The sequence below is a fragment of the Bactrocera neohumeralis genome, chromosome 2, assembly GCF_024586455.1.
Source record: "Bactrocera neohumeralis isolate Rockhampton chromosome 2, APGP_CSIRO_Bneo_wtdbg2-racon-allhic-juicebox.fasta_v2, whole genome shotgun sequence".
Classification (NCBI taxonomy): domain Eukaryota; kingdom Metazoa; phylum Arthropoda; class Insecta; order Diptera; family Tephritidae; genus Bactrocera; species Bactrocera neohumeralis.
The window spans coordinates 3,597,377-3,621,454 of NC_065919.1; the positions used below are offsets into that span (position 1 = coordinate 3,597,377).

At 36.1% G+C, this 24,078-nt stretch overlaps 2 protein-coding genes and 3 non-coding genes across 5 annotated transcripts; 3 read left to right on the forward strand and 2 right to left on the reverse strand.

The window, feature by feature from the left end:
* Positions 1-638: 638 nt before the first annotated feature.
* Positions 639-712, reverse strand: Trnat-agu (transfer RNA threonine (anticodon AGU)). The gene has a single exon. It is a non-coding gene; the product is annotated as a tRNA-Thr (tRNA).
* A 265-nt stretch (positions 713-977) lies between these two features.
* LOC126751176 (attacin-A-like) lies at positions 978-1,920 on the forward strand. Its single transcript, XM_050461223.1, has 2 exons — positions 978-1,276; positions 1,334-1,920. The coding sequence occupies exons 1-2, from the start codon at positions 1,095-1,097 to the stop codon at positions 1,731-1,733; spliced, it is 582 nt and encodes a 193-aa protein (XP_050317180.1). The 5' UTR covers positions 978-1,094; the 3' UTR covers positions 1,734-1,920.
* A 2,647-nt stretch (positions 1,921-4,567) lies between these two features.
* LOC126750884 (dynein regulatory complex subunit 5) lies at positions 4,568-7,386 on the forward strand. The gene is made up of 6 exons (XM_050460656.1): positions 4,568-4,859; positions 4,955-5,302; positions 5,429-5,606; positions 6,621-6,817; positions 6,902-7,152; positions 7,213-7,386. Exons 1-6 carry the CDS (start codon positions 4,634-4,636, stop codon positions 7,384-7,386), a joined length of 1,374 nt encoding a protein of 457 aa, XP_050316613.1. The 5' UTR covers positions 4,568-4,633.
* A 5,121-nt stretch (positions 7,387-12,507) lies between these two features.
* Trnaa-agc (transfer RNA alanine (anticodon AGC)) lies at positions 12,508-12,580 on the reverse strand. The gene has a single exon. It is a non-coding gene; the product is annotated as a tRNA-Ala (tRNA).
* Positions 12,581-13,106: 526 nt separating this feature from the next.
* Trnap-ugg (transfer RNA proline (anticodon UGG)) lies at positions 13,107-13,178 on the forward strand. Its single transcript has one exon. It is a non-coding gene; the product is annotated as a tRNA-Pro (tRNA).
* Positions 13,179-24,078: the final 10,900 nt, after the last annotated feature.

A 24,078-nucleotide genomic window follows, 5' to 3' on the forward strand; every position in this document is an offset into this window, starting at 1 on the left:
TAGCTAACATACTTTTATGCCAGCTTTTTTTCTATGTTTAATTTGAATCTTCTTTCAAATAAACAATGAGAACTTTCAATAGTAGTTCTAACCCAAACAGTAAAAACCCTTGTTATGGACTATTTTTACAAAACTTCGGCTATGAAGAGCATGAGGATGATGAATACTCAAAAGCACGAAAGTTATCACAAGTTCTCCTTGTCAACTGAGAGAGATTCTTAGTCAGACGGGGCTTTCTATGAAATGTTTGTATGCCCGAGTCTCAAATATCCCCTACGAAGAACGAAGCCTAAGACAAAGGAGGACACAAAAAAAGTTGCTTTAAATGACTAAAGGACATCTAGCAATAATTTTTGGCTTGGGTTAATGTCTTGCGAATACCGTTAAATGTTAAGAATAACCCATGAGAAGTTTTTTTTATAAAAATCAATTAATAAAAATTAATGATTTATTTAATTTGGTTAAGAAACTTCTCTATCAATAAATCAAGGCAAGTGCAGGCAAATGCACCATTATTACTTAATTCTATTCCAGTGATAATAATAAAGCTATATGGCAACTAAAAAATGTTCTCAAAACGACCGTTTTTACATGTGAAATCCCAAAAAATATACCCCTATTATCCTCAAGATCTAGGAAGGCCCCGGCGAGATTCGAACTCACGATCTCCTGTTTACTAGACAGGCGCTTTAACCAACTAAGCCACGGCGCCATGTTAAACTACCTAGTAGAAGAGTGAAGCAGCAGTCCAAGGATTGTTCAGAGTACTTTGTAGAAACAGATCAACAAAGAGAGCCACAAAGAAAAAAGAAATAAAGCCAGCCTACCACATGTTCTAATAAACAAATATGATACTTACTACATTTCCATTATTTACCTTTTCCGTTTTGCTCATTTTTTACTTAAATTTTTGATTGCCATATTTACTGCTTAGAAACAGTCAAAAGAGAAATGAAAAAAAGACAAAGAAAGCAGCAGATGTAATACCAAACTACTGAAAGCATCAAAGCAATCAAGTCCAACAATAACTTGCAATAAAAGTTGAGCCAATTACCGTGTATTTCTAGAAAATTATATAAATATTTGCAAAAGCTATGGGCAATAATATAGACGTTAGAGGTATGAGATCCGTAAGCCTCCTACTTCATCAAGAGCTCCACTTACAAACGGCGAAAACTTTTGGTGATCAAAATTGCAAAACTAGGACTGGTGTTTTCATGGCTGGCAGTACATGCGGTGCGCCTGGGAAGGTTGGCATATTTGCCGAATTGAAAAAGTAGGTACTCAATATGATATATGATATCAAGTAAAATAATCAAACATGGCACTTTAGGGAGCGCGCCAATTGGTCAGTGACGTTATTGAGAGTTGTCAGATTTGCCACTATTCTAACTTTTGAGTTTGGTTGGGAGTTGTTCAATGATGGCACACACTTGGTGAGCTTGGAATCAAAAACTTCGTTCGTAAAACCCGACGATCGCACAAAATTAATTCGTGAAAGTTGTGGTGTTAGTTATAAGCATGCGCGTGGTATTAACGCCGATTTGGCCTTCTCTAAAGTAGGGGCATTCAATGCTTACACCCTTGATGCGCAAGCCAAAGCCAGCATCTGGAGCTCATCTGATAATACCAACACTTTGGATTTAACTGGCAGTGCGACGTATCACGTAGATGGTCCGCTTGCAGGTAAAAAAAGGTTCTCTGGCGGCTTAAAATTTACGCATCACTTTTAGATTAAAAAGTTTAGGATTATTATGAGATTTTGTGTTTAGAAATTTGTTGTATATTTTAAAGTTGTTATAAAATGTACCAACATGTTTTTTATTAATTTTTGTTAAGACGTTTTTAACTATATATTTTTATATTAATTTAAATTCCTTTAAGTAAATATTAAAAATATATTTTAACAATTTTATAAAATTTTTTATTCATTTGGACTTTTTCGAAATTGTAGAGTTATTCAAATAGTCCGTTATCTGCATAGCATACAATGTGTGTTTTAATCATAATCGGCAGTTTGAGGTTTGGTGCAAGTTCAAATTCAAAACTAATGTTGAGGTTGCAGAAATATCTTTACAGTGTAATTACTGAACATCTGAGTCTATTAGTCCTAATATATACAGTTCGGTTCGTGAAAACCTAAAAACTTTCCACTTGCGGGTCGCCCTACCATTCGTGGGTTTTACTCGTATACATTAGCGTTCTCTCACCTCTCACAGGTACAACGTCCACGGAGAATGTGCCAACAATCGATGAAGACCAGAAACGTAAATTTGCTGAAAAACCTAAGTAGGATCGCAGGTAAAGCATACTTATACTAATTGTGAGACGATCCTAACTGAATTTTGAAATTTTAAAACAAACTTTAAATAATTTTTTTAGCAGACTGAGTTCTCACCAGAGGCATAGAAGAAAAACTATAATTTCAAGCTACTTTCTGGCACCAAGCTAATATGCGTGTGTATGTAAATTATTTATACTATATAGCGTAATCTCCTTGAGGACTATCAATTGAGAAAAAATTACCATAACAAAGCAATTTACACACCAATAAACGTTTAGACTTGTCATGGATAAGAGCGAAGCGCATAAAAATAAGCGACCAAAGTTCAGTGTTTCCGCCAAAGATAACCGTCAAAGAAAATTGTCCGACACGACAAGTTGATTATGACCATAATTACATGACATAAAGCTGCGATTATCCGCCACCAAAGAAAAGTATAAAGGCAAGAAATTTGCATAAGTACAACGAGCGGCAATAAGCAGTTCACAACAAGCAAAGAAAGCAATGCTTAAAGCCGCCAAGAGGGGAGTGATTTTACGCTACTTTTGTCAAGCGAATAAGGCGTTTTTGTGGCAACGCTTTTAAGCCTAAATTTTAATAAGGAAAACTTGTTCAGCTTTCGGGTTGTATTCAGAGGCCAGATATTCTACTTTTAAGTGTATAGATTAGCAATGAGTGACTGCCACCTACTTTTTAGGTCCATAACGAATTAGACTTTTGTAGACTGTAAATACCTGAAACTTTTGTATACCTTATTGAGCTTTAAATACCACCGCTGGCTTTCATCGATTCTGAGAGAAATTACAAATAAAAGCACAGCGAAATCCGAAAAGGTGTGTTGGCTTATTGCTGAGATTACGCCAGCTGACATGACAAACACGAAATTTGGTGCGATTAAGTTGCTATTGAACGAGAAAGTGAACGAGCGTAAAAGTCAATAACAACCACTACTTTTATGGCTTAGCGTGTTTATTTTGCACACCTTAAAGTGATGAGCAATTCTTCATGGCTTAACAGCGACAATATAATCAAACTCATCTGCCAACCGCCGAGTAATAAATTATGCGCCTTTTTATGTTATATTCAGCAGCAGAATAATATTACAATTACGTTGTCGTGTCGGGCAGCCAACTCAAGCAGCAGCAATGACGTTGAAATCCTTCGCATAAAATTAATAACGCCGATGAATTTTCATGATGTGCATTATTATTGCCACATTATACACCTTATGAGGCACATAGTGCTCGAAAAGGACATAACCAAAAATAGCTGAGGTGTTCTATAAGACACATATTTCAAAACGGTAAATGCCAGCGCAGGACTAACTTGCTTTCACTGCAAGAACCACGGCAAATTCCATATTTTCTTCTATGACTTTTTATTATAACTTACATTTTCGATGTTTTTGTTGTTGTTTTAGTCTGTTTTTGCATGTGCTTACAATTTTTATGCAAAGCAATTTATTTTGAATTATTTTTATGGCACTTAACGTATCCGTTGCGTAAGCATATTATGACGCAGAGGCCAATTTGAGCACACTGCTGTGGCAAGAACAACCTACACACATAAATTTGGCTAACTACTTGAATGTATGTACATATATTTGAATGTAAGGAATTCGAACTCCCCACAAAGCGCACGATTAGCCGGTAAGAATTTTAAATAACGCTTGCTCAGAAAAAAAATTAAAAATTTGGTTTTTTTAGAAAAAGTTATTCTCGCTGAGCAATCAAGATCTTGCATGGAAAACCTTTTATTTGACGCATTATCTTCACAAAATTGGCAACCTCCCAAAAAAAGTTTCTCATAGAGCCAATATACATACGTACAATAACTTACAGCTTACTTAATGCAAACTGAATCAATCATCATGTCGGACAAACATATATCTGCCATTCAAGCTGAAGGATCAGAATCAAGTTAACAGTCTTCACTTATATAGCATTTCCTTTAACTCCGGCTGGAGTATAGGTACTAAGCTACGGTTAGCATCGCTAACCTCTTGAGCCCCGTCATGGAAACATGGCATGATAACAATCCTCAATAAAAGCTTTTATTGCTTGTTAAGTAACCTCAATGCGACTTGGAGGTTATTTATTCAAAAAAGTGGCTAGAAAGTACTAGCAAAACACTTTCCCTTGAATGCCGAAGTTAAGGTTTTTTTCTTTTTAATTCTATGCCCACAGTCGTCGAGGCAACTCTGGAGGTTTTCGTGTTGCCTTAGCAATACACGCGCTCATTGTTGTCAATTCAAACTGTTTATTTGCCACGCATAAACAAATACTTTCAAGGTATTTTAATCCAACACGTTGAGTAAAAACAATTTTTCAATTAACATAAAACCGAATAATGAATTTTTCATACGTCGAATTTCCCTGCACAATCTCTTTGAACGCATTTAAAGCTAACTTCAGTGCGGGCGACGTGATACTACCGCGACTGCATGACAAATCCCTGGATGTCAGCGCTGGCCAGCACACAAGAGATAACGACGGTGGCAGGCAACAGCAGCAACCAAATCAACCGGAATCGCTGCGTCATTTGGCACTCGATGTCATCATTGCCAATTGGAATGGTAATAATTTCATTATGAATACAAGTAGCATATTTAAATCCAAATAATATATCGCTTATATGCGTGCGTACATACATAACTACACTTCCTGCCAGACAATCCCATCTTCGAGGCGTTGACGCGACAGGAGGATCGCAACTACATACTTGCCCACCTGGATACACAGTTGCCGCTTAAGTTGCTCAGCGAACGCATACGTGACGATTTCTTTTGGCGCCGTTGTTGTCAGCAACGCTGGAAGCCACACCACCACTCGAATGGCCTGTCACAGCCGCAGCCCTGGATTAGCATCTACATGCAGCGACATCTGCAGGAGTTCATCGAGCGCGTGGAGACGTGCGACTACGACCGGGAGCAAGTGCAGGCGATATTGAACATTTGTGCGCCATATGTAAATCAAATGGAGATAAAATATTTGAAACCGGCCGCCGATGGACGTAACGGTGAGTGGGGCGGCTGGCAAGTGCCAAGCCGGATAGGGTAAAGTTGCCGCTGTTGAAAGCTGACAAATGCCAAGTGTATTAATACTATTTAGTGTGTAACGTCTTGCTTTTGTCTTAACAATACAGATCACATTCCACTCGATTTCGTATTGAGCAACTTGCCCGAATTGCAAACGCTACGCTTGACTTACGCCACCAAGACGGTGGGCAGTAGCTTTTGTCTGGGCAGCAATACGCTTTCACAGAAAGACATAGTAACGCTGTCACGTGGTTTGAGTCAGTGTCATGAGTTAGTGACATTCTGGTAAGTATTACTTTAACTTTGTAAATTGGGCATTATACAGGGTGTGCCATCTATTAAGTTGGTACGTGCACATTGAGTAACTACTCTGTAACGGGTGCTACGTATAATAGTCCGTAAAGAAAATCGGGATAATAGTAAGTAAGATCGCCATTTTTGGAAATCTTATGGCCAGAAATTTTTTGGTGCAAGAAATATAAGGTCCACATCTTCATCGACATGTTTCCAGAACCTTGAGTAAACTTTTTGACTACATCTCTAGAATGCATAGCTTTAAGAGTTTAAACCGTCATTGGTTTGATCATATCAAATTAGTAAACTTTCACTCTTCACGATAACATTCTACCGACGTCAAATCATAACTCTATGGAACAATGTAACCTGCCGAAACTAATAATACCCAAGACCAAATCTTCCACTTAGACATTCAAAAATTATATTAGTGTTATACCGTGGTTTTTAGACAGGGAATCCAAAAGATATATACCTATATACAAGTATAAATGATCAGCATGACAAGCTGAGTCTACTTAGCCATATCGGTCCCTCAGTTTTTACGATATCGATCCGAAATTTTGTGCACGTGGCTTAAAACTGTCATACAAACTGATCGATCGGATCCAAGTGCTTGTATGGGAAACTTTTTCATTTTATGAGATTTTCACGGAATTTGGCACGTGTTATTGCCTAAGGCAATAGTACAATCTCCGAAAAAATTTTTCCGATCGGATCATTATAACATGTAGCTGTCATACAGACTAAACGATTGAAACCAGATTCTTTAAGGAATATTTTATATTTGTGAAGGGTATTATGTCTTCGGAGCAAGCGAAGTTATCGTTTTTTTCTTATTTATGAAAAATTTCAGTACAAAGTTTTGAAATCGCAATCTTAAACCAGTGCTAAATTTGTCAAAACTTATCTCCTCACATCAAATATACCGACACAAGTGTTAGCGCACCCTGTAAGCATATATTTCGCAGAATTTTTAATCACTATCCTTATGTCTGTTGTCAGCCTTCATAGCACTAAGCTCGAATCTTATCAACTACCATTTCTGGCGCGTGCTTTGGACAAGGGTTGTCACAAGCTTACCTCCTTGTCCATAATTCATTGCTCAATGCGCGATGCGGGGATTAAAGGATTTCTGAGCGCATGCAATAAGGAATCATTTAACCTGCTGGAAGTCCTCGATTTAACTGATAATCGAATAAGTGGGTGTCTCCATAAAATCAAATCTAACTTTCTTTTTTTTAACTAACACAAAATGTTTAAAAATTGATTTTTTTTCTAAACAGCCTCCGAAGGCGCTTACGTACTTAGTCGCACCATGAAAGGAGTCTCATTGCGTAAGCTAATTCTACGCATGAATCCTATACAGAGTGATGGTGTCGCCGCAATATTTTCACTTTTGTGTGACTTACCCGTGGAGACACTAGACATCAGTGGCTGTTCAATTTGTCAATCCATCACAAAGCTATTTATGCAGCTAATCATAAAAAATAAGGCTTTGGTGAGCATTGATATATCAAATAATGATCTAGGCGAGGTATTCAGACATAACAAAAACGCAATAGTAAAATATAGAAATTGATTTATGTTCTCGCAGGAATTCGGCAAGCAACTCTACAAGATCATAGGCTTCAATAAAGTTCTACAGCGTTTGGATTTGCGCAACACTGGACTAAGCTTGGAATTGAGAAATCAAATAAAAGAGGTTCTAGAAGGCAACAAAGTGAAAACTAAATCGTATCTGAAAACTATTTTAATAAATAAGCAATAAAGATTAACATTTCTAGCATATCTAGTTTTATTGCGACGAGAAGTCTCAAACCGCGCTCTCGTAGCAAAAAATTTTAGGTACAAACAACGCTTGTTTAAGAAAGATGTTATGAAGTTGGATGTATTTAGGTTCTAATTCACTCCTAACGACACCTTGAACATTATTTACATATAGGTTTGGTTGGAAAAATTAATTTTTCCGACTTAATTACGTTAATAGCGCTGCGAGAAATGACGAATCGAACAAACAATTGTTGTACATCATATAAACTGGCATAATTAATTAGGCAAAAAATTACAAAAATTTAATCTAGTTTAATGAGATATTTTCATACTTAGCTTTTGTAGATTCGTAATCCGCTTTTAGACCATTTTCAATTTTGAACTTTCGTAGGGAAAAAAACTGAGAATGATTGAAAAATCTTATACGGATTATCTATAGCCTCACAACTTAAATGTTTCATTTAATAGATGCAGCATTTCTAAAACCTGACCTTAATGAAGAAGTTCTCCTTCCATCCGGAAACAAACTTGAGTAACAAAAAATACGTCGATAAAAAATTCGATCTATAAAGCGATCTTTTCTATGAATTTCTCGCATTAAAAATTTAGTTTCACGCGCGGATTGTCACACGTAGATAGGTATTACTAGATTAAAAGCCATTTTCTCAATGTCTGGTTAGCAGCCATCTGTCAGTTAAGGTCTGGTTAACTTGACTAATACGCATTTTTTGGGTAAAGGACATTTTTAAAGCAAAACTTAACTGACAGATGGCTGCTAATTCGATATTGAGAAAGCAGCCCCAAAGAGAAGTTTCGAAGTAGGGGATATGTAAAACTGGTTTTAATGCAGTGTTAAGCTGCAAACTAAATTTACACATCGTTTTAGACTGTTTAAAACTTCAACGCAAAACACAACCGACGGAAAATAAATGTAATTTGTAGCATATTAAATACGTTGACCTCAAGAAGCGTAATTTTTAATCCTAAAATTATAATACTTTTTTCTAACCGCCATCAAACTTATGTGCAGGCGCTTCGTAATGCTGTTGACGCCGGCGTTTTCTAATTAGATTCCGTCACACTTTTAACCCTCTTAAAGCCATTAACAAAGAAAAACACCATTTTTACTCTCAAAGGTCGTTCCTGCGAATAAGGAAAGCAGTCCTGTTTACTAAAACAACGAATGAAATAAAATAAAAGTGTAAAAAATAACACACACACACATATATATATATATAAAAACAACTTTCCCGAAACAATATAAACAAAAAGTGCTAAGAATAACAAAATAACAGAAACTTTTGACTGAAGTGGACAACCGCTTTTACTTAACGGAGCTACTTAATATGTGAGTGTGCCCTTGCTTTTAGGGTGGTGTTGGCACTTAAGAGCTACCATTAAAAAGGATGCCATGCACATGTACATATGTATGTGTGTGTTTGAGGGAACAGTTGAAGGTGTTTGGTGAGGGAGCGATAGGGTATAGCAAAGAACATGCAACGTTGAAAAAAAGTTAAGTGCGCCCAAGTAAAGTCAGCGGTGAAAACAAATTATCAATATATCTACATGTATGGATGTGTGTGTGTCGGTACTTAGGTAAGTTTGTATCAGTTTTTGCTCTCTCCCCTTTTCGTTTAATGGTTGTTATACAAATTGCTGTAGGGATTTGAACTTTTGCCATCAGTTTTAATTGTCCTTGTAGCGTTCAACTCGGAGGGCGAAGGTAAGCAAAATTTACGGATTAGATTTGGATTTTTAAATTATGGGCTTTTGATGATTTGAGTACTGAGTAAGTATTTTTCTGTGGTTATAAAGCCCTTGAATAATCAGTAATTATTATTAAAAAAAATTTACTAATTTTTCTCTCATTTGGAAAGAGTGTAAAAAATAACAATAGAGTAATAGAAGAATAGCTCTAGAACTGATCGGAAAAGCTCGCCTTAAGCAAATTGCTTGAATCTACTATACAAAATAATCCGTTTATAATTGAGAGAGGTAACTGACTATCAGTGTGATATACAAGGTGAGACAAATTGATCTTGCTATTTCAGAGTCCAACGGCCATATATGTATGTATGTATAGTATGTATGTATGTAGTAAGAAGGCTTCTGCGACTAAGCCAAGTTCTAATGTTTATCCCAAAATGTCTAAGTTAGTATGCATGAGTTTGAAAGCAAATCATTTTACCTATCATAATCCATTTCATTTTTCACATGCCCGACATAATTTCCAAACATAGTCGATGATGGAGGAAAAAATTTTCCGCGTATGCTATTTTTCAATTAAAATCAAATTGTTTTCTTGTCTGGCTTGGATGAGCGTTGTTTTTCTTTCACTGTGACTTCTGTTTATTTAGGATGCTCGTAGCAATTCTTCTGCAATGTATGTGTGTGTGTGTCGAAAAAGCGCTACATGCATACATACATATGACATGTTTATATACATTGTAATACATTTATACATGTATACCACGCACATTACAGCAATAACACATTAGTTGCAAGTCTAAATATTTCAAATTTCCATTTTATTTTTTGTTTTTGCAAATAAGTAAAAGTGTTAAATTGAATTTAAAATAAAGCGCACAAAATAAAATAGACAAAATCAACAACCAACGCAGAAGAGCTGCGCAAAATAAATAATATGTAAGAATACACATACGCGGGGGGCAATGTGGAGCTTTTGTGGAATGCGGTGAATACCATCCCACGCGTAGTGCCAGTCCTCACAACAAAATAGTGTTTTTGTGCTGTGAGGGGTATGTGTTTGTATCAACTTCCTTCCTGCCTGTCACCTCTCTTGCTTAGTTGTTGTAGTGTTGGGCTGTGGCTGGTTGGATATTTAGCACCACATAAATCTTTCACGGATTCGCAATGTGATTTATGTCGATGAAAAGTTTTTGCGCAAAAATATGCAAAAATACCAAGACTATGAATCTACGCATTACATTCATATATTGTATATATATGTATATACATATGTATATTAAAATACATATACATATAAACCCATGCACCCGCGTGTTAAGATGATGAAGAATTAATGGCAAGTTAAAATTCACTTTGAGTTAACTCTAAAGACTGGCGAAACAACTAATTTTTCTACATGCTCTACTTCTTCTTCTTCCCTAATAGCACCACTTATTTGAATTTGAGTTTGCGATTTTTTAAAAATCACTGAAAGATGCCGTTACGCAATGCAACAATTATTGTAATTTATGCCATTTACGTTAATTGCCATTTTTCGACAGCGAATATGCTTAACAAAAACAACAGCAATATAAAATATAAATAATCGGCTAAACAAACGCGAGTGGGTTAAAGTGAAATGCAATTAAAAGCAATCGCCCAAAACCGTCTTAGCCGCTGGTGTGACCTCGAACCAGCTCGCAGCGCCGTCAGCCAATATGCCTTTATGGTGAGACATCGCCTATTTGCTTGAAAAGTTATGATTTTTATTTATGATTCCCATTTAGAAAGTCACTTTTTTGGCTGCGGCGCATCTTCATCGCCAAAGGGTTAAATTCGTTTAATGGTGGGGAAAAGTTTGCAACAAAAATATAACGAGCGCGCCATGAAAGTTTTCAAATTAAATTAAAAATTGTTGATGACTCAAGCATTTTAGCTGATTTGACGCAGAAAAGGGATACGCAAGATGTCGCTGCTATTAAATGTCAATAAATCAGCGATTTTTTTTATTATATGATGAGGGTTTATTTAAAATATGACGGGAAATTTTTTAAATTAGGAAAATTAATTTTTTGTCATTGTTTTTGTTGAAAGAAAAACGAAGTAGTCTAATATAATATTTGTGCTTAAAAGGCATTTAATTTACTGTGGCTTTATTTTAGAAATTTTTGTTAAAGAATAGCAGAACCTTCATATTCTTACTATCATATTCCTTCTGCTTGAGTGAAAGATATTACAATACGATCTAAGCCTTTTTAAAGTATTGAATCAAGTTTGTGCGATTAACGTTTTACGAGGATTCTTTTTATATTTCGCGATCGAAAATAGCTGTATTGTTTTTCAAAATAGCTTCCATTAATATCTACAAATTTTTGCGCCGTTCTGATTGAGGTATCTTCAAAATATGCAAGCTGAACGCATAGACCAGCACTTCAGATGTCGAAAAACGTTGTCCTGGAATAAAAATAAAATATTGGATGACTACTCGCAACGATTCTCGATGTGTGAGAGCTCGCATTGTCGTAGCAGTTGAAGATATCTTGAAAGACAAATGTCAAAACAGAATTTACTCTCTGTGTTGTTCTCGTTGGAAGTGCTTCGTACACGAACAACTTTTGTTGGATTCGGTTTGTCTGGAAACACCCATACAATCGACTGCTGTTAACTTTCGGGCTCATACGCGTAAATCTAAGAATCATCACCTTTCCCGATGTCATTAATTAAACATGAACATTTTTTGCTCGACCTAAAAATTGTGTGGGATCCAAATTGCACTTTTTTTACAGTCAAATGTTCTTGCAATATTTGAACGACCTTCACGAAATTCGTTTGATGTGATCTACGACTTCGATTGAATTCACCATTCCATCGTTAAAGACGGATTCTTTATGAAGCTTCATCGCCAAATATTTAATTAAGTTTATCAATGCACTGTTTCTGACTGAATCCAAGTTGTTAAAAAGGAATTTAATTAAATTTTTTCCGAGTTGAATATTTTAAGTTACTGTAAACAACAAAAATTGCACCGGTGGGTCAAAACGTTCTGTGTACATATGTCAAACCTGCCTTATTCCGAAATATACATAAATGGAAATCTACATGTATTTGAAAAATCGACGGCAAGCCATTCTCGTTGAATGAACGGAAACAGTGGTAAGTGTTCAAATGAGTAAAGCATAGAAGCTAAAATGCGATAAATGGGCGAGAATCCACTACCTGCAATGCCAAATACGTTATCATTAATCTTTAAAACAAACAGATCTTTCCTCTTGAATTTCAATTTGTTTCCGAGTGTTTCTCTCAACTACCTTGATTTTAAAACTAAAAGCAAAATTTTTTAGCAAGTGGGGTATCGAATTAGCTGAAATTATGTCTTTGCAACAAGAGTATTTTATAACTAAATTAAAAATCAATAAAATAAACCACAAATTGGAGATGCGGGGCATCGATCCCCGTACCTCTCACATGCTAAGCGAGCGCTCTACCATCTGAGCTACATCCCCTGTTAACACTAAAATGACAACTACGTCACATCGGCAATAAGGTAACAACAAAGAGTAAAACTATTTAAGATATACAGTAGGCTCAGGTAGCCAACAAGCCAACAAGCCAATGAACCATTCTTCTAACACAAATCTTCAGTAAACCAGGACAAACCAGAAAAACTTGTAATGTTTGATATTTTGGGCCAAAACAAATTTATTTTTGCTTCGAATTTGAGCGCTTATTTCATGAGATTTCCAAATGCTACGTTACACTTAGCGACGTTGATATGTATGATACTCAGGAATGTACATTTTTCTAAGCATGCAGCATTCAGAAGTCCATAAATAGGAGTGCCTAACAGATTATACATAGTATGTATGCATGTATGTATATATATAAGTATCACTCATTATCGCTAATATTTGTTTAATATCTGTATTAATGAAAAATAACGAAATTATTAAAAGTAAAAAGTAAAAATTGAAAATAACAATATAGCCAGCCTTAAGCTAATAACCATTCAATACAAAATGTGTGTTATGCGGCTCAATGGTCTAGGGGTATGATTCTCGCTTTGGGTGCGAGAGGTCCCGGGTTCAAATCCCGGTTGAGCCCACTCTAATTTTTTCAAAAAGTCACACACATTGAAAAAAGTATATTGATTAAAAAAATTTAATTTGTAGAAAGCCATCAATCACCAAGTAATAAATTCTCTGCTGCTCTCTTTAAGGGAAATCTCTTTAGGCGAAAGTAAACTTAAAATTCGCATATTTATTGTGCGTGCGTACGGGTAGCCGCATGAGTGCACACAAAGTAAACAGAAAAACGGCAATAAAAATGATTTGGCTTTGCGGCGCCACAGTGTGGGCTGGCGCTATGCTAAATATAAATATAAGTTGATACATACAAACAAACACAATATGCAATAGTATCTAATACTGATTTTCGCAAGACGCCACTGTAGTCACATTAAATAAATAAAGCGCTCCAAATTCGTCTATACACTTGAGTTAACAACAATAACAAAAATATTGCAAATATACATATAACGGCATTAATATGACGCTTTGACACAACAAATATTCATGTTTGCCTGCATATTATCATATAAATACACGAAAAAACAATAAACAGCTGACAATGTTATTTTATTGCCCTCCAAACTACTCGCATCGGTAAAGAAAATGTGAAATTTTGCATATAAAAATTCAATTCAGGATTCTGTCGTTGTCATTGACATTTTTTATGAGTGTTTTACTCCTTTTCCTATTGCCAGTTAAGAAGTCACGAGTGTTCTCAAGCGGCGTGTGAGTGCCGCTGTGACGCTCCTTCTCCCAATTTACGCTTTTCTTCGCTCAGCCGCAAGTCATTTGCATATTGTTTCCCTCCCGGGTGCTTTGTGCATATGTTTGATATGTTCGATATGAGAGCCTTGGGAATATCACATAAAACTAGCATTGAATTGACTTGTAAGTCATCTGAAAACCAACCAATAATAATAGCAACAAATATACGGAAGTGTGCTAAGAAAACTCCCAATCGTATGGCGTGAGAATTACAGCTTTAGAGTTGCTAAGAGAATACCATTGCCATAACCCAACAGACAACTTAGATAAACTGGTCTAACCCACTCAAAAAGACTAAAGCCAGTTTCATGGATGTAAGTAAATAAGTTATGTTTAATAATACTTTATGAGAAAATTTACTTCAAATAAATTATATAAATTGAAAAAAGAGACGTCAAAGTTCGTGCGGAATCAAACATTTCAGAAGTAGCTTCAGTATTATTTTGAATTAATTTTAATAATCAGCCAGTGTTGTTAAAATAATCATGAAGAGTGAAAGGGAGCATCGAAAAATAATACTTCAGTATTACCAAGCAAATCTGAGCCATCTAATATAGAAAACTAGAACAAACCAAAGGGTTAATCCTGAATACGAAACATATTAATTATCTTAAGGGGTCAGTAGGGTAATCTTAATTTTTTTTTTTTTTGCATTTTCTGTTCCCTTATACCCTTAGAACAAATATTGAAACCCACTTTACCATTGGAAGGTTTCGAAAAAGGCCCAAAAATAATAATACCCCTCGACGTTCGGAGCGCTCGTAGTGCACATCTCAAACTTTAAACGCGTTTTTCTCAAAACACACTTTTTTAAACTGGCGTACATGATTCCGGTCGAACTACTCAACCGATTTCCTTATTTTTTTTTAAATGTTCACAAAACGCCTAGCTATCGTCCATACCAGATTCATAATTTTTTTTTAAATTTATTTACAATGTTATGACAAAATTTATGTAAAAACATGGAAATAATTAAAAAAAAAAAGTTAATTACTTTTTTATTTATCAACATTTTTTTATGATTCTGATAGGGACGATAACCATTCACGTATATTTTAAGAATAAATTGGGATTTTTTTGTTTCAGATGATCCAAACATGAGAAATTGTGTCCGCCAGTGAAAAAACGCATCTCATTCATCCAGCCATTTCTCCGACAGATGTCATCAAAAAAATCTGAAAAAAAATGTGTTTATACACTCCACGATATACCTCCAGATATGTGAAAAAATTTCTATTGTAGAATAAAAATTTCTATGAAAAAAAATGTCAAAAAAAACAGGCCAGATTATCCTACTGACCCCTTAATAAGCATGAAAAATGTGTTTTTGGGAAGCAAAAACTATTTTATTTGAAAAAAAAACTGATTTCTCTTAGATACATAAGTATGTACATATGTATATTCTCACACATATGTATGTATATCGAAATGTTTAATTGATAACCGAAAAAAATTATGGATGTAATACATGAATTCTGATCATTCTTTAAATGATAATAGAGAATATTAGACATACCCTAAAGTGCTAATAATCCCAACTCCCTTTTGTGTTATTGATAAGTGACGATTATTTTTATGATCGCATATTTGCAAATATTAAATGAAAAGCTTGGGAAAAATAAGAATCGCACGACATAGTAAAACTTGAATGGAAATACTTATGTATGTTTGCAGCACTTATTTTGCATACCGACGAAATCGCTGATTACGGTTGTACTGTTTTATGATCAGACATAATAACGTGAAGGGTTTGCTGACGTATCCACTTAAATCATAATCGAAACAGTCCTTTTACACAAGAGAAGCATAAAATATTTTGCTTAGAGCCTCGTGTTGTGTACTTATGGCATACAGATATAAGCACAAGGACCGACAGAATACCATATATTGATGTTGGTTTGTCAGTTGGTATGAGTGCTGTGCGCGGTTTGCTTCTTTGAGAACCTACAAGCTTCTTTCTAAGAATACGGAACCACCAGCCAATCACACTTCTGCTAAATTAATAACATTGCCAAAAATTCAACTACATCATTTATCAGAAATACTTTCCTCGAACTTAATGATGCATCATTTCAAGTTTTCGAAGATCATGTTATTACAAGAATATTCATTTTTTTTGTAAACCTTGCTCCCAAATTTCATAAGTTTTCTTCAAACAGATCGAATTATTTGCATCCAATTGATTTTCAATGGTTCGCCGTGTACTTTCTGATATATTGATTAGTCGAAAAAGTCTTTTCGTATTTTGTCAATAGATGTCGTTGCCGTCGTATGTATATCTCCAGTGCTACCAATCACATTGTCTCATAACATATAGTGTTGGAAAGGTGAGATTTTAAGCTTCATTTAAACAACAAAAAATTAAATTCGGGGAAGTTGAAAAAAAGTTACAGCTACTAAATGGGTGAAAATAATGAAGAAATTCGCTATATTTTGAATTTTTTTTTTATAAAAAAGGGAAGAATACCTTTGTAAGCCATGAATAAAATTTGTAAAGTTTACGGAGATGATGCTTATCAGTTCGTGTAGCGCAACAATGGTTCGCTCGCTTCCGTTCTGGAAACTTCGATGTGAAAGATGCGCCTCGCCCTGGTCGACCTATTGTTGAAAAAGTCGATGAAATTATGGAAAATAATAACCAGGACCGTCACATGAGCAGCCATGACATCGCTAAGGAACTTAAAATGCATCATTAAACGGTTTTGAAACATTTAAAAAGGGTTGGCTACAAAAAGAAGCTCGATGTTTGGGTACTACATGAATTGTCTGTGAAAAATTTAATGGACTGAATTAACATCTGCAATTCTTTGCTGAAACGAAAAGAAATCGAACCATTTCTGAAGCGAATGGTAACAGGGGACGAAAAGTGGATCAAATAGGACAATAATGTGCGAAAGAGATCATGGTTCAAGCGTGGTCGCAACGCCAGGATTGACGCATCGAAAGGTTATGCTGAGTGTTTGGTGGAATTGGAAGGAATCATCTACTATGAGCTACTCCAGTCTGGTCGAACGATTGATTCTACATTTTACTATCAACAACTGATGAGATTAAAGCAAGAAATCGAAAAAATGGCCAGAACTGATCAACAGAAAGGGCTTCTTCCATCAGGACAACGCTAGATCACACACATCTTTGATGACTCGGCAAAAATTGGGTGAGCTTGGCTGGGAAATACCTCTACAGTAATTGAATCACTTTTGGAATTGCTTGGAACTAATTGCTTCCAGACCTATGTACATATGCATATGAGTTCGGAAGTTAAAAATATGCAATTTCTATGGGACTAAGCTTCCGCTACTAACAATAAGAAGAGTTAATGTACATACATACATATCTATAAAAAAATATATTTTATATGCATTCACGCGCAAATCATCTGCCATCTCGCTCACTGAATATTAATCAAGCTTTTCCAAGCAATTCGCCAACAACCAGCCAATATTTGCCAATCAATTGCCACAAACACAAATTGTCCATTTTCCTGTCCGGAAAGAAATTTTAAAATACAAATATAAAATAAAATTCCAATTGAAATCCGCAACACAATGTGTACAATAACAACACAAGCCACTCCGACTGTCAATCGCAGTGAACCCAAAGAACTCAACGAGCTCGACCAACCGTACCCAAAACGTGAAGGCGAGAGTATAATGTATGTAACGCGACATGCGCCACCTAAAAAGCCAGCAGCACAGCAGTGACAATCCCAATGCGCCAACTAAGTGTGAATATGCAGATAAAGAATAGGTGGCAAAAAGGTAAGACCACGCGGAAGGGACATAAGGAAGCAGCAGATGTGCGAATGTAGCCGATTTTTCAACCGCAATACTCGTATTTTCATTTTGATTTTATAAGACAGCTGAAGAGTGCACAATAAAAAACAGATATACAGTTATATGTATAGATAGCTGTAAATATTTAAATACAGTAGACCGCACTTGAGCGCCTGGCGTATAATGAAAATCCCAAGTAGAATGGAAATGAGAATGAAAATTAAAATGAAATGGCAAGGTTTACGAAGAAGGAGCATAATAAAGTCAATGAGAGCAATAAGACGTAAAGGAGAGCGGCAGGCGAGTAACAAGGCACAGCTTAACAGCGAGTCTTCCTAAAACGCTGGATAGCGGCTATTGTAGGTGGTAATGGCGATAAGTCTAAATTGTTCAAATAAACTGTCACAGATTTTAATTTTAACCATTTGAATATAAAATTGCGTACAACAACAATGAAGCGACGAATGGACAGTTGTTGGCTGCCGTATGGCTATGGTATGCCGACGGTCAGCTTTCCACAGCAGGCACAGCGCAAGCGGCTGTTGAAGGCAATGGAAAGTGAGGATGACAATGGAAAGCCATTTTATTAGAATCTTCGACAAATGGACTTTGAGAAATTCAGGAATTCGATAACAAAAAGGCCAAATGCTAAAGGAATTTGACAGCGAATAACAAGCGCAACTCATTAGTGGCTTTATGCGCAAGTTTATAAATATGCAATGATTTGCCAACGGTAGGAAGACACAGACAAAAGAAAGGAAGAAACACGTTAAACTCAGTGTTGCTAAAATGAAAAATAGCGTCAGCTCATTAGCACAAAATCAAGCTGGCGATTGTCACTTGCATTGTCACACACATGGCTGTCAGTCAGCCTGCATAAAGCACATATCCATAACATAGCAGACATTTTCCACATCCATGGCATACATACCATACATACCATATGCAGATGTAAGTACTATACAGATATGGAAGGGAGAGAATGTTAAAACAAACGGTCAAGCATCACATTTCGTAAATTTGCAATTTGCACATTAGCGCAGACGAGATAAAGAAATAAGTAAAGCGAACAAAAAACGACTTAAACAAATCATAAAAAAGTGCAACTTATGCGCAGACAATAACTTAGCTACAGTTCCAACGAAATGGACAATGACAAACATGCAGAATTATTAGCATTATCATATTCAGCGCAGCATGCGTTATATAACCGGTAATGCGGATGTACATCTAAGAGGACGGTGTGATAAGCCGGTGTGGTTTCCTGTCTTGCTAGAGATTCATGCATTAGGTTTAACTTTCTTCATTCCGTAAATATACATAGGTCTACCATGGTCTCTTTTTTGCTAATCCTTGAAGGAAGATAAAAGCGTTTAAACTATTTTAGTTGAGTTTTCCATAATTGTCTCCTATTCACTTGTACATTCCAGTGTTTCAGACCCGCATATCTTTTCTTTAAGGAATGTTTTCTAAACCCTTTTATCCAACTTAGCTAAACAAATTTTTTTTCAAATGAGAATATCGAAAAAAGTGAAACTTATTATCTTTTCATAACATATTTCTTTAGTACTCAGAACCATCCCTTCAACAAAGTCAAGATCTACATTCTTGGTGTTCATTTAGAGGACGCAGGCGATAGATTTCGATGGAACTATATATGTAGATATCTACGATGCTTATCTTAAAGCGTTTGGAAAGGCTCCGGACTGACACATAGATGGCGCTACTAGAATTAAATCCATATAATTTTTAGTTAGCCCGAACCTTCAAAAGTCGTATGTATAAATTTGACAGCTGTGGGATCATTAGTTTGCAGATTATATCATTTTGACGCATCGACAGTCATCCCAGTGAACTGCACACGAAAGGTCCATAAACAACGACTACTACATACTGTTTTTTGAACCGTTTAAAGAACGAGTCACAAGTCAGCGACAACTATGGCAAAAATTTATGAAGTGAGCTTCGAATCGCTTCCGCATCTACCGTATTCTCCAGATCTGGCCCCCAGCGACTATTTGATGTTCTCATATCTGAAAAGAGTGATCGCTGGAAAAAAATTTTCGTCGAATGAAGAGGTGATCCCCGAAACTGAGACCTATTTTGAAGCAAAGGACAAATCGTACTACAAAAATGTTATCTAAAAGTTAAATGGTCGCTATGATCAGAGTATCATCCTTGAATGGAAATATGTTGAATATAAAACGAATTTAGCCAAAAAAATGTGTTTTACTATGGTAAGCCAATGACCTTTAAATTGCCCTGTTATATACAGTGTACTCGTAAAGTGCTTTATAACTAATTCTTCCATTGTTTCTGATATTAATTGGTAATAATAACCCAATCCATATGAATTTCATGAGAATATCCTCCATGGCGCCAAGAGCCATTTTATGTAATAATACCAACTTTACTGAAATTTTTATAAGTTTTATCATTAATCCATTACAAAGCGTTTACCGTGGACTATTTTTATTTGAAAAGGTAAAATCGTACCTCTAACACTACACTTCCTTCGAACTTAATGTTTTTAAGGCATTTTTGCCAGGATGATCAACTTTGGAACTCCCTTCATTCGAACAAATTTCTTCTAACTCAGCTTAAATCATATTTGGAAATAGTTTTAAGTAGCAAAGTTTTAAGCTAAAACTTCGGAATATTTGTAGTTTATATAACTGTGTATCTTCTAATATGTCGAAACTGATAAAAGAGAATTTATTTGGAGTAAATACAAAATTTACGAGGTTTCATTATTCAATGAATGTGAAGTAAATATATAGAACCCGCTAAAAGTTCGGCAGAAATTCAAAAATTCGCTGTTTCATCTAACTTCTCTCGTACGACTCACACTAAATCTAAGGTTCGTTCACACACTACTTATATGAATTACGTAGACAGCTAAATTGACAAAAGAAAAGACCGAAAATCCACTGTGAAAATGTACAAATGATATTGGTACATTGCCATTACCATAAGCCTCATCAAGGGATATCAGCTGAGGAGCAGAGGGAGGTGAAAACAGTTTACCAAATCCACTGCGTGTTCGTATTAAGTACATATGTATGTATGTATATAAATATACAAGCAGAAGTACAAGTTCACACTCTCCTTGCCGGTCCATTTTATATCGTCTGTTAGCAGTGATAAAATTGTGTTACAAGTCCACAGCGGTATGCCACATACTAAGTGGACAAATCTACCACAAATACAACTGAAATCACCCTCATTACAGATTAACATTTACCATGCGACAGTGAAAAAACTCAGGCCAACAATGAAAAGCTGCTGACCGCCAGACGACAAAAAGCGAGAAATTGTCGGGTGGCTACATAAAATTAAGGACCATACAAAAAATGCTAGGCCTGTCTTCACTAAAACCGACCGCTGTCAGCAGTTTTAACACCAAAATGGTTGTAGGCGGTGCTATGACGGCGTTGAAGCAAAACAGAAAAGAGATAATAAGGTGAATGATAGTTAGTGAGGGAAGGATTTCAGAAATGTCCAAAGTGTGAGAAATGTTCGTATCACAAATATGTGAAACGGGAGGCAACACTTAGTAAAACTTACGAGAGAATATTAATTTAGTCTCTACAATAATTTTATAAAATAAGAGCATGGAACTGAAATAATGAGTGGAGTAGTAAACGTCTCGGGTAAGTGTCATTCAACAATACCCATTTGACATTAATTAAAGATCAATCGAACTCAAATGATAATCTGCAACAATCCTTGCATTAAATTTGTATTACCAGAACTAAGGAGTGTAGCAATAACAAATGTATGGGTTTTTAAAACATTTTCTAACTTATGGTTTTTCAATTTAAGACTAAAGGTCTTAAGGAACATAAATAGAAATACATTTTCGACGTTTATCATTGAAACCAAATGGCCGCTATCATTAATTTGCTTCTGTTTCACCAATATTTTGATAAACTTTGACTAATGCGACGTTGCATTTACGCGCACACCCACACCTGCTTGGTAGTAGTGTCACCAATTCCATTGGCTCAAACTCGAACACCACAACTGACACTTCTCACTGCGTTCACCGGGCGCTTAAGTGAGCCATTTATCTCGGCGCTACCTCAAGCGACAGCATATCAGGCGCCAATGCCTCTGGCCTGACACGTCTTTAGTCATAGCTTAAATCCACCAGTCACCAACCAAACCCAGAAGCTAAGTATGTAAACCGCCATCGATGCAAACGGCGAACCAACGAGGCAACTAACTAACCTCTCATACCCCTGCCCCCACCACCATTGCCATATTACTGTCTTAATACAAAACCATTTATATTCCGATTTCCACATTACAACAAAGTTCAAGTACAAACACCAAGGCATTTTACAGGATTTCGATTATGCCGGCGATATCCTTGAACATCAATACTACAAGTAATTTACAACAAAAATAGCAACACGACACACAAAAATGCTGAGGAAATTGCGGCGCACCAACTGAGGTGGAGAAGTAGAAGAAATCGAAGATTGCTATCTTTGACGGTTGCGTTGACTGTCGATTGCCTGATGCCCCTTACCTACAGTTGGACCTCTCTCAACCTTGGTTCTCAAGCACTGTGCGTTCGCCATTATGTATTGGCGTTGAAACAATTTAACAAGGAAAAAACTAATCGAAGTAAGAATAAATAAAAAGATATAAAAAGAGACGGAGAAAAAACATACCTATTAAAGAAATAACAATAGTAATGGCAGTAAAAAGCAGCGAAAACAACAAATGAAAGGAAGTCGTTTAAAAGTACAAACGGACATTATTTATGGCCCAAACCATTAGCCAAACTTCCAAATACCTAACCGCCGTCTATGCGTGCGAAAAGCGAGGAGATGCGGGGATAACCACTTGTAGGAAGTGGCTGAGGAAGCGCGCAATGGAAAAAATACAAGTGATGCAGTGAAAGAACTCTACTTTCTTCCTTCCTGTCTTGCTTTCTAATATCTATATCTATGTATATTGGATGTATGTTTGCGCGTGGTGTGTTGGTGACCAAATCCATGCAATACTTCAATTGGCAAACGTATTTATTTTTGTATTTATGTGGCAGCATTTGCGACTAATATCGATTGATTTTTACTTATTTACTTCCGATTTTTGCGTATTTAAACTTAAGTAGTAAGTTTGCATAGATTCCTAGAAGCATAGTCAGTGGCAGCAACAAATACTGTTATTTGCGTATTGTGTACCGTTACTTGTGTGTTGCTTCGGGTTGTAGACAAAAAACTTTTGTGACTGCGGGAATTTTCGATTTGAACAATTTTGCTCTTTGCATGATCCATGGTATATTAGTAGAATACATAGAAGTATTTGGTGTTAACTTTACGCTATTGGATGTGTAGCTTCTTATAACGGGTTTTTCAATAGAGATGCTACAAAAGTAGACCGATAGTGACAGCAAACATATTAAACAATATTTTTTCCCGCTCTTTTGACATTTCTCTTCATTAAGGTTTTTCATTTCATCATAGAAAGACATACGATCCAGTAACGAGTCGAAATTATTAAAATTTAATTCGAAATTCGGAGTTAGTGGCCTCAACTTTAAGAGCGCTACGTCCAATTTATAGTCGTCTTAATCGTCCTGCCTGACCAATTTTGCGAAAAGTCTACATCCTTACAAGATCAAATTGACGCAAGAACTGAAGCCGCTTGACCACCAGAATCGTCGTATGTTGTTCGTGAATTGGGCTGAGCAACAACTTGAAAATGATCCGGATTTTCATCGAAAAATCATCTTCAGCGATGAGGCTCATTTCTGGTTGAATGGATTCGTCAATAAGCAAAATAGGCGTTATTGGTCAGGCAGCCATTCACTCGTACTCCATGAGTCACCATTACATCCCGAAAAAATCACAGCTTAGTGCGGTTTATGGGCCGACGGCGTCAGTAGGCCGTACTTCTTCAGTGATGATCAAGACCGACATGTTACTGTGAATGCGAATCGATACCGCTCAATGATAACCGAATATTTTTGAGCCGAATTGGATGTCCATATCAATATGCGGTTCTAAAGTACGGCGCCACAAACCACATAATGAATGTCACAATCGATTTATTGAAAACCAAGTTTGATGAACGTGTTATCTCACGAAATGGCCCAGTCATTTGGCCGCCTCGGTCGTGTGATTTGACGCCTTTAGACTATTTCCTCTGGAGCTACGTCAAGTCTATGGTCTATGTGGTGGTCTTACATCAACGAAAACAAATCGAGTCCCATACATAATGGCATTGAATGTACTTTCACAGGAATAAAGAATTTCATTAATATCCCATTTTTTTTTTATTTAAAAAAAAAAAAACTTGTGAAGCGCTCTTATTGAATACCCAGTTATAAATTGGTAGCGATCTATTAGACTCGGACTTCGAGTGATATTATTTTTG